We start from the raw sequence: 12,118 nt of genomic DNA, 5'->3' as shown, positions 1-12,118 counted from the left end.
TTTAAGGTGCATATTAGTACCCAAATGTACTTAAAAAGTACCATTGAGGTACCATTATGGACCCTTCAGGTACAAATATGTACCTTTTGAAAAGGTACTGCCCCAGTGACAGCTCCTGTACCTTTATTTTTGAGAGTGTATGCAACCTCAAAATATATTTGGGAGTATACCAGTCCATAAAGTTGCTGTTTGACCAGTTTTCACTGCAAAATGTTTACCGCATGTGCAGATTTAGGAGCACATTTTCTTTGCACCTAAAACACGAAAATCATTGCTCAGGAATAGTTTAAAACAGTTGCTGCAGTAAACAAAGCCAACAATGCTAGCCCCGCCTTCAAGCTCTTCTGATTGGCTCACTGCTCTGAACTGAACGTGAATGGATTAGTTAATATCAGCTGCCAATCACAGCCTTCTGCCTTCTGATGACAGGAAGCTACAACTGCGAAAATATAAAGCCCTGAATGTGAGAATGAAAACAACACAGACAGATTTTGTTTTAGAAACCACCTAAAGTTACAAATAATGGCACATCTGATTAGTGATCATGTGGTGAATGTTAATCCACCATTTACACTTTTGGAAGAGTGGATAAAAGACTTCCAGTGGGTTAAAACAAAGACTATAGAATGCACCTTAAAGGGACTTTAGTTAAAGTCTGCTATGAAAATGACTTAAGCATTCACTTTAAAGCCAGTGTGACGGAGTTTCCAGGTTGCAGCGTTTGCCACATCTACACAATTTTAGTGTGAGATTCAAGTGTGTTGATTGTCAGACTGCTGTAAGCCTTGCAAGTGGCAGCTATATGTACAATGTAACACCGTACACACCATCACAAAAGGACTTGCATTGACTAAGATTACACTAATATTGCAGCTCATGAAAAGACCGTTATTGCAAATAAGATGATTATGCAAATAATAAGTTATGTGTCAATAGCATCTGTGCAATATTACCACCCTTGAGAACACAGCATAGTTATTTTTGTTTTATTTATGTCAAGCAGTGCGTGCAGGGCCAGTAGACGCATACATTTATTTTTTGTTTGTTTGTTAGTTTTGATTAGTGTTGATTTCAAATGCAATGAATCTGTTAATGTAAATTGGGTAGTAACGGAGCTCATAATTGGTTGGTACAACTACATTTTGGGAGCACCAGTGCTACCAAGCAAAAAGGTTCATGGTGTATATTAACATTACATGTAATTAAAACATAAAAAAATCTAATAGCAATGCTTTAAGATCAATATTAACAGTAGTGTTGCTACTTCATAGTTAAATAAGTTAATAAAGCAATTTGTAATTAAATACTCCTCTGCAAGATTTTGAAACATCTTTTTTTCAGGCTTCTTCCACTATGCATTATGTGATTGACCAAATACACACAGTATGTATCAAATTAAGCATTAAAGCATAGCATTTTAGGTTTTCCCAAAGCATATCTGTTTAGCCAAACTTACATTAAATCAAATATTGGTGATAATTAGAGAATAAGAGACTATATATAACTATCTACAGCAAGTACATTTAACTACAAATGTAAACAATTTCATATATGAATGAATGACAAATGAATGAATGAATGAATGAATGATTACCAGTCAAATGTTTGGTACATAAATGTTACATTGTAAAATACTTATTTTTTTATATTCATTTCTTACTTATTGTATGCAGTTTTAAATTAAATTATTACTCCAGTCATTATTGCTTTAATTACTATTACCATTAATAATAATAATAATAAGTAATATTAAAGTGATTTCTGAAGGATCATGTGACTCAGAAGACTGGAGTAATGAAGTTGAAAATTCATCTTTAAAATCACTGGAATAAATTATTCAATTAAATGATAAACAAAGTTTGAACAGTTAATTTATATCGCAATAACATTTAACAGTTTTACAATTTCGACTGTATTTTTGATTAGATAAATGCAGCCTTGGTGAACAGATTAAGCTTATTTTCAAACATTTCAAAATCCTACTGACCCCAAATCTAAACCCACGGTAGTGTATGTGCAAATAATACTTAAATGATATTTACTCTATTGGCTATAATGTTAATTTAATAGTATCAGTATAAATGAATTGAAATATTATAACAAAATGTATATTATTAGTAAGATGTAGAAACACATCTATAAAGACATGACCCTGATATACATACTTCCCTCTGCATGTCATTCTACCCCACTCTATTCCTTTAAAACTGAAGCATTGCTCTAGTGATACTTTGATTTGATTGGCCAATTCAGTGTTTTTGACATTGATGATCACAAAAAAAACAGCCTAAAACTTTTACATATTTTTTTTGTAAACAACAATCAAAACACTGTGCAATAGAGCGCAAAATCTGTGCAATACTATCTCAATGACCTCAGTGTTTACGACCCTGATAAAAGACACCTTGAAAGTCTCTTTGGATAAACAATAACAGTGATAATCCACTGGTGGATACCAGACTAAACTGCGAATAGCATGAGCAGGGATTTGATGTAATGATAGTCCAAACCTGATTTTTGAATCATTATACCTGTGCAGTCGAATGTGCTTGGCTCGGTGAATTAGAAATCCAAACATGTACACGCTTGATCCAGGTTCCTCTTGGCCACAAAGACTCTGCCGTCATTGTCAGCCCACAGGAAACATAAAGGGGGTTCTGTAATCCCTGCACCAGACAGGCCTGGATACAGCGCCAGATCCTGATAAGATTAGGCCGCTAAAGGAGTGAACCGGGCTAAAATTTGAGAGAATGGTAAAGGGAGCCAGCTCTGACATGTGGCACCGACAGCGCTGCGAGCTTGGCCCAGCCCTGGCCCGGTCTCATGTGGGACACGGTCCTCTCATAATCAGCGAGAGAATCTTATCAAGCCTGGCTAGCTGCTGGCGGTCTATCTGTCTCTCTCTCTCTCTCATCCGCACGCACACACAAAGGCGCTCAGGCTGAGCAGGTGGATGGAGGTCATACCATACCTTGTATGACGTCTGGAGGGGAGGTTGTGGCGGAGATGGTGGTGGTGGTGGTGGTTGTGGGTTTAGGGGTTGTGGTAAGGGCATCTAGATGGAAAAACACAACAAAAAAAAAACATGACATACGGGGAAAAAATCAGGAAAAACGAAACCAAACGTGAGCAAATCAACAACAATGAGAGACAGATTTGTGTTGTGTAATATGTGTCGCTTTACCCCCACAGATGGCAAATTATTCTGCAAACTATGGTGAATTATCAAGCGTAACTATTGTACAAAATGAAATATCACTCTCTGGTGAAAGCATCATTGTACAAGGTAACTGTGGGGATTTCTCTGATGACATATCCTCTGTTTGTTTGTATGTGTGTGTGTGTGTGTGTGTGTGTGTAAGAGAGAGCATTTAAAGCTAATTTAGTGAACAAAACAGCATTTAACAACAATCAAAAGAAAGCCAACCAAAATGAAATGATGACATGAGGGAGTGATTGGAAATGAAGGAAAACATCAAATGCAGATGGTTATGCGTTTCAAAATGTCTGCGCTAACAAATGACCATAGCGATGACACACAGAAGGGGTCCTGGCATACGTTCTCTTGTTTGTTTTTTTGCACTTTCACACTTCATTAGCCGTTTTCCCTCCCTACTATCTAGTAATGTTGCTTCTGATTTGGCAATTTGTAGTGTGGAGTGCTGGCCGTAATATTGATAGAAGCCAGAGACAGCGGCGGCGGCTGTGACGGGCTTAGCGTGTTTGATGTCGGCGAGTTAACCCAGCGGGAGCGTTAGCCAGTCCAGCGCTTGGGGTGATCAGGATTTTTCACGGAGAGACAAACAGGCAAACATTAATGAAATGAGGAATGGGAAAGGAGGCATGGCAGCGGAGGAAGGCGGGGGGCGAGATAACAGGCGTGAAAAGTGACGCGGCCTGCGCCACTGTTTGCCCAGCGCGTCCAGACAGATACCACTGTGTTAACATCTGTGGTGGGGGAAATTGGTCGGCTGCCTCCCCTCCCCACTTTGTTGTCTGCGCTCCATCAAAAGAGCTCGGTGGGAGCCCAGAAACGCTTGCACTCTCTAATGATAAACATCCAAGCGAGATGGGCAGACGGGAAACCGGCCTCCATCTCCTTTACCAATATACAGGATCACTCAGAAAATGGCAGCTGTGTATTGTGTGACATGCCATGCCTGGACTCTACAGGGCTTTAAGATCATGCTAAATATGTTCTAAGGACTCTTTCAGACCTGCGTTGACCAAATTAACAGTATAATATATAAACATACAGTCTAAACACACAGTCAGAGCACATATTTTAAGATTTGAAAGCAATTTCAGTTCTGATATTGTTCACATGACATTAAAAGACACTAATTATTGTTTTAATACAATCAAATTTGTAGGTGAAGGGCATTAAAATGTGTTCAGTGTAAAATATGCAGTAATATAACAAAGGATTACTTTACCCTGGGTTGAAAAGTAGAGAAAGAAAATCTGAGATATAGAAATACAGTTTGTTTTGTGAGCGTTTACTGTATAAAAGGGTGACTGATATTTAATTAAACTGTCTTAGGCTGTTCTTTACTTATTCACTGATCAATATATTTTTGTTAATGAAATTTAATCCATTTGAAATAATTATAGTGCAGGTCTCCTTCAGACTTTAAACACATTACTCATGACAGCCCAAAGAATGAATGACAAAGAAAGAAAAATCATTAATTTGATTGTGCCATTCATTTTGTACCCCTACCACCACAATGTGAATTATTTTACCAAATTCAATAATAATATCAGGTCTTTCACAAATATAAATATTTGAATAGGGACATGCACTAATGTTCAACAGCTTGTGTCAATTTCATGCACACAAAATCTCAGTAGATTTAATTAAAATGAAGTAAAATATTTTGCTATTTTAATTGTATTTTAACATATTTATTCCTTCAGTTACCAGAATGACACAAGCTATTACCCAAATCTTCAGCCAAAAATGATTGATCAGACAAAACAGCCAACACAATACATATTAATGATGAAAACAACTGCTTTATTTGTGTGTGTGTGTGTGTGTGAAAACTATTATAGATTTTATACACATGTTGACATATCATCTTTTATTGTGATCATTTCTTTTCTTCCTTTTTTCTTGAGAAAAAATAAATAAATACAGTACACAATAAACATGCTGCATGTGGGAAACACACACAAAGGGAAAAAAATCAATATCTATAAAGTTCTACAAACAATAATCATATCCAAAAATGAGCAGGGTGAAACAAACAGATTCTATTATTTCCACCCCTTCAACAATTATAACTCTAAGGCCCCGTTTACACTAATACGTTTTTAAAATGCATACGTTTTGTTATGTTTATACCTTTTGTCCAAACTACGCCAACGTTTTCGAGCCCTGAAAATGGAGCATTTTGAAAACACTGGAGAGACCATTTTCGTTTGCTCTAAACGCTACTGCTCCATGTCAATGTGGACGAGGCAAACAGAGACATCTAAAAATGGAGGTGTGGCTGCAGACATTAACCTATCTTATTATTAAGTGCACAAAGTTCTGTCTTGCACCCTGTCCTTAAGCTCAGACTTTGCAAGTTTGATAAGGAAAACAAACTCACATAGGACACATAGGATAAAAACAGTACACTTTATAACATCATTCGCATCGCCCTGACTACATTGTTTCGCTATCTTAACAATAAAATTAAAACATGATATAAGGAACTGCATAATTTTATTTTGATATTAACTTAACAGACACTAAAAATGTTGATGCATCTTGTAGCTATATATTTATATGACCGTCATCTTCACTATATGATTATTTAAATCAAAACAGAGCCTATAACATAACTGCCTCCTTTCATTTTCATCGAAAAATATGAAACACACCCTGTCATTATAAAAGTATAATGCACTAAGTCTACAATATAGGAAATAAAGGCAAGCAATTAGTCAATGTGCATAATCACTTTACGTGGTTACATAAATTAAAATATTAGCTTATATTTGTGATCAGCCAAAACACCTTACCTGAGAACAAGTAATAGATTCAAAAGACCAGAGTTGTTACATAGAGACAAGATGAATTAAATATCACATCTAACAACTATAATGAGACGCGATCCAGCAGTATATCCTTGATGAACTATCCGACAAGACCTGCTCTCACCTGAAAAGGTGTACTCAAAGCTGTAAACTATATAAGCTCTCTGATTGGAACTCAAACGTGTGAATATCCTGCAGCGCATGACAGAGTGTGTGTATGGTCATGTGATGTGCGTTTTCAGTGGTGTCATGTGGATGGGTCTGTTCAGAAACGCTAGGTGAAACGCCAGTGTGGATGTGGATCGTTTTCATTCTAAAATGCTGTTTTAAAACTAAACCGTATTAATATAAACTGGGCCTAATTCTGATTGAATGAATATTTGAAAAAAAAACAAAAAAACAAGACATTTATTGTTTACGATGATCAAGAACTGCAGCCGTACAGCTTTCTGCACTCTGTCCACCTCTTAAAGAGACAAGAGGGGATGTGACTGCTTTACTGCACTTTCTGACAGAAAAGGCACTTTCAGAGATTTGTATGTTTGGCATGCCAATAAAAAAGCCTAATGGATCACAGGTTGTCAGTGCTTAGTTGTTACCTGTCTTGAACTACACTGATTCACAAGGCACTCACAGCTATAGGTGACAAATTCTCTCCTTGAAATGTTCCAGAAATGCAAAACCGTGTTCTTGTTTGCCTACACGAAAAGAAACATTTGCATCTGTATAAAATATGAGTAAAAAAAAGCTGTGAGAACCCGCTAAACTGTGCAGGATTTAAGCACAATCATGCACGTGTCTGAAAGTACAGGGGCGAAAATGTTGACACGCTTGGTCATCCTTAATCTGCTGTGGCAAAAAAGGGAACTGGAAACAGCTGAGCAAGGAAACTCAGTCAAGCATGGAAAATAGAGGCTAACGAAGAGCTATAGAGCTCACTTTACAAGCGGCAGCAGCACATTTGATCAATATCCACTATAGACTGCATTTGCATTAAATAATGTGTGCTGAGCCTGAGAAGCTTAATGCTGTATGAACTAGCAGATACATTAATGTTTTAATAAAGAAAGATGGGAGAAACCAAAACTACCCTTAAAAGGATAGCTCATGAATGAAGGAAAATGTCCTGTGATTTTTTTTAACAGTTTTATTTTTAGTCTTTTTTCCTTCGGTAAAACATTGAAGAAGTATTTTAGCTGAACTAGTGTTGGTGATTCATGGACTAAAAGTAGGTAAATTATCACTAGTATTTTGAGAGTAATAAATAAAATAAAACTCTATTTAATTAAATACAAATAATAAAAAATAAATGAAATATAAAATAAAATAAAACAAAATTAAATTAAATTAAGTCAAATTCAATAAACAATTAAAAAATTAAACAAATATAAAATAAAATGAAATAACTTTTCGAGATTCTACTTTATAATTATACACAATCTCAGTTAGAACAAATTACATTTATTAATGTCTTCAGACACGAAACAAAATAATTTTCCATATTTTAAGACATTGATAAAATATAAGTCTCAAAAAATACAGGACGGTACGGTGGCTCAGTGTGGCTGTTCTCCCCATGTTGGCATAGATTTTCTCCAGGTGTTCTCATTTCCCCAAGTCCAAAGGCATGCGGTATAGGTGAACAGGATTAACTAAATTGGCTGTAGTGTATGAGTGTGTGTAAGAATGTGAGAGTGTGGGTGTTTCCTAATACATGGTTGCAGGTGGAAGGAGATCCACTGCGTAAAACATATGTGGCAATAATTGGTGGTTCATTGCATTGTGGCAAACCCTGATCAATGAGGCACTGGACCAAAAAATATACTCAATATTATCATGTTTTTTTGGAATTAAAAGAAATAAATCATTCATTTTGACCAATACAATGTATTTTTGGTAACATCATGATGCTTTTGTTGTCCAGATTCACATATTAGAATTGAAAAACATGTATGTCCTATTTAGGCTTGTGGTTAGGGTTATGTGATTGTTATTCAACTGTTGTTCCCCTCTGATTTTGGGAGTAATTCACATCTATGGTTGGGTTTAGAGGTAGGGAATACGCTTATTTCACGTTACCGTCATTTAAAAACACGAAAATCTGGAAGTATTGACCTTATTCTTCAATGCAGAAGTGCGCTCATTTTTGCAATTGTTTTAGAACTCGATTCAGCAAACGAGCTGTTTTAATGTCTAAAAATGAATAGAAGTGAGTGAGACTGGAATTCTCGAGCCAAAAAGATTCAAATGGCTGCGGCAGAGAATAAGGTGAATAGGATCAGCACTGTAAACAGTGCAATAACATACTTTGGACTACAAACCCCCAGCTAATGCCGCGATTTCAAAATGCAGATATGGTGTAAACATCCCTTTAATTTCATTGTTACATTTAATTTAAACAATTAAAAGCATATTAGGCTTTAAACAATATCATAATCTCTTTAAGAGTAATGCGCTTAAGTGGCCACCTAGGCTTCAGTTCATGGTACCAGGTAAACACCGTGAGGAAGCTTCCCTGCTTCATCCTATGTAACCCAGTGAGTGATAAAACACTGCAGTCCTCTTTACAATCTCATGTTGTCTGTAATAGTGTTGTCACAGTACTCAAACTTTAAAAAACTTCAACTTCACGTCAATTTAAGCGCTGCTAAGCACGTTCGCATTTGCCATAGTATTCACCAGTACTCAACAGAAATGACTGTGATTGGCCGTGAAGGTCATCAGCACTTGGTAAACACAGTCATTTCTGTTGAGCACTGGTGAATAATATGGCAAATCAGAGGTATTATGCGCTCAGCGCTTAAATGTTAGCGCAAAATTTATGTTTTTTTTTTTTTCATAAATTTCAGTACCGAAATTTAGTATCATGACAAGTCTAATATAGTGAAATAATGAGATTGTTAACTTGAGTTTGATAAATGTCATCTAAATCGTGTGTTTGGAAAAGAAAATGTTAGCTAATGAGTGCCATTTTCCTTAACTTAGCTGAAAATTAGGTCCGATATTCCTTTTTATTTTTCACTATCCATTCAGAACGAACCTTCAGGTCACTCGGAAGATGGTGAAATGATAAATTTGTGTCACTTTCTCTTCGCTGATAAGATTTACAGCCAGGTACACAAGGTTCCTATGTGACTCAGGTGACACTTTTTCTTCCCTCCGCAGCCTTGATTTCGCTTTTAAAATGGCGGTTGTGTGAAATCAGTCTATAAGTATGGATTACATTTTTGAACAAAAATGATGTTCCAGGATCAACATATGTTAATCCAGGATCGCATCATACTTAGCAAAATCATAATGTGCCAAGTCACACAATTAAAAAAAAAAACAGAAGGAAATAATAAGAGTTAACGTTTTCAGGAACAAGCATCTTCAATCTTCATCCTCAAGTGACCTGAGGATGAGTAAAATAAACAGCAAATGTTCAATTCTGTCCAAACTATCCCTTTAGTTGAGTTAAATCTCCAACTCAGCGGAGTGTCAACTTTATTGGCGGAGCTCCGTTGTGAACTGTGAATGCCCAACAGATGTTTGAGATCACCAGTGTCAATAGCTCATTAAAAACTTGGCAGGCCGATCGGATCTATAACTCGCTGTGTTTAGAAACAGCCCGTTTTTGTACATCTTTTCCGAGTGTCTTTTTTAAAAGGCAAAGCCGTATCAGAACTTATTGACTTTCACAGCGTATACCTGCCATGTCAGCCCAGCGTGTGTTTATCATGGCGCATTATGAAGCATAGCATGTGTGTGTATGTGTGTTTGTGTGTAGAAGCCTCATTAAAACCGAGCCACTGCAAAATACTGCCGATTCCCCAGACACACTAAAGCTAACGCTAAGATGAGAACTCATATTTTACCCTCTCCCTTAGCTGAGCCACTTCCTAAAACGCTGCATCTCCCAAATGAGACGCAGACCAACGCATGAGTGGCTCGCGGAGGCATGGAAGGGTATCAGGAGAGACAAGATGAGCACTTTAATCGGCATGGTATTTTTCTGGCATGTCCTGGGACTCCTAACGGATAACAGGCATTCAGGAAAAAGGAAAAACACACGTGAGTAATAGTGTGATTAGCAATGGGTGCTCAGGGCTGTTGATTTGCCCAGCAGCAGCAAACCTTCCTTCTGTCATCAGGCAGCTTTGCGTGTTTGTTCAAGGAGATTTTCGCTTGCTGTAGCAAAACTGGCAGGCGGAAGGGGAGGGAAGCTTAACCCAAATATTGTAATGTGTGGGATATTTTGGGGCTATACGCAGCAGTTTTAAGGTTTTGCTTCCTTTGGGATGAAATGAGAAACACACACACACGTTCACGCATACACACTGTAGACTGTGGTTCTTAAACTGTGTGTATCACATTTTTTCCAAGTGAAACAAAGTACAAAGATGACTACAAAAAACTAAATTAAATTTTATTTTATTTAAAAAAAAAAAAAAAAAATATATATATATATATATATATATATATATATATATATATATATATATATATATATATAGAGAGAGAGAGAGAGAGAGAGAGAGAGAGAGAGAGAGAGAGAGAGAGAGAGAGAGAGAGAGAGGAATTAACACACCTGGCCATGGAACCGCTTAGAAGCCAATTGTCCAGTTACCTTTGGACCATTAACAATTGGGGGGCACGAATGCAAACTGTTGTAACTCCTACAACATTCACCTGATTTGGATGTAAAAACCCTCAAATTAATGCTGCGGTCACACTAGAGTTTGAGCATACGGAATTCTGTTGCACAAGACTGCGAATAGGGGCGGGATTAAGCAAAATGATTGGTCCATGTTTTAAAGTTCGGGCCAGAGAGGTCATGTTTTGATCTTCAATTGGTCTCACGCAATCATGTGATGTGATTTTGCAGGTCAGAGTTCACAAAGCTTTCCAACGCAGCGAACTGCAAAACTGCATTTTCGGTCTGACGCATTCACGTGCATATGAATGGAAGTCTATGGGGCGAAAAGTGCAGTAAGTCCACAGCCTAAATCTGGCAGTCTGCAGTTAAGGCACTTGTTTGTAAATCAATGTTTCATTTCGAATCGATTGTGTTGGTGTATAGAGCCAAAAAATGTTACAATTGTGTCGATGTCCAAATATTTATGGACCTAACTGAATATTAAAATTGCAAATATTTTTTTTTTATTTCACAAAACTTAATTTTCAATTTGTGATTTTTTAAAATTTGCATTATTTTTACATTTCTTTGCAAAATAATTTAGCTTTTGTTTGCAAATCTTTATTTTACGCTGCAAGTATATAAGGCCCTGTACTGACTTCATATAAATGATTAAAATAATATTCAATTAATTAATAAAAATGACAATTATCTAATAATGATTGAAAAACACAGAACAAGACTTAATTATTGATCCAAAAAAAAAGTTAAATAAACAACACATTTTTTAAAAATAATTTTAGACCATAGTTAAAAGATATTAATTATATACAAACATTCATTCATTCATTTTCTTTTCTGCTTAGTCCCTTTATTAATCCAGCATTGCCACAGCGGAATGAACTGCCAACTTATCCAGCAAATGTTTTTACACAGCGCATGCCCTACCTGCTGCGACCTGTTTTTAGGAAACATCCATACACACTCATTTACACTCATACACTACGGACAATTTAGTCTACCCAATTCACCTGTACCGCATGTCTTTGGACTGTGGGGGAAACAGGAGCACCCGGAGGAAACCCACGGGTACGCAGGGAAAACATGCAAACTCCACACCGAAACGCCAACTGACCCAGCTGAGGCTCGAACCAGTGACCTTCTTGCTGTGAGGCGACAGTACTACTTACTGCGTCATTCCATTGTGTACAAACAATACTAAAACATTTGAAAAAATAACAAAAAATATATACACAACAAACAATAAAAATGAATAAATCTCATTGAAAAAATTGCTGGAAAAATAAAATTGTATTACTAAAAACAAAAAACAAAAATGAAATTAAGAGAGAAAACATCACAGCATTATATTATCATAATATTTTATTATTGTTGATGAAAAAAAGTTAATAAAAAGATCAAATCTGTTTTAATAATTTTAGTCTGTAATATATAAAAATCTTCATAAAA

General features: G+C 36.4%; 1 protein-coding gene across 12 annotated transcripts in view; it reads right to left on the bottom strand.

Annotated features, from left to right (window-relative positions):
* Window positions 1–12,118, bottom strand: part of cadm1a (cell adhesion molecule 1a) — a 462,767-nt gene that overhangs the window by 50,778 nt on the left and 399,871 nt on the right. For 5 of the 12 annotated variants that reach the window (NM_001113551.3, NM_001444012.1, NM_001444014.1 and 2 more), the window contains one exon: window positions 2,972–3,055. The exons of 5 other annotated variants lie outside the window; for them this stretch is intronic. In NM_001113551.3, coding sequence (NP_001107023.3) covers window positions 2,972–3,055 — 84 coding nt within the window. Of the gene's footprint in view, window positions 1–1,824; window positions 3,056–12,118 lie in introns of all 12 variants that reach the window. 2 more of the 12 variants (XR_015519664.1, XR_015519665.1) reach the window with 1 other exon arrangement.

Source organism: Danio rerio, chromosome 21, assembly GCF_052040795.2.
Source record: "Danio rerio strain M-AB ecotype USA chromosome 21, GRCz13ab, whole genome shotgun sequence".
Classification (NCBI taxonomy): domain Eukaryota; kingdom Metazoa; phylum Chordata; class Actinopteri; order Cypriniformes; family Danionidae; genus Danio; species Danio rerio.
The sequence above is the reverse complement of the archived record's forward strand: the minus strand, read 5'-3'. Positions and strand labels throughout refer to the sequence as shown.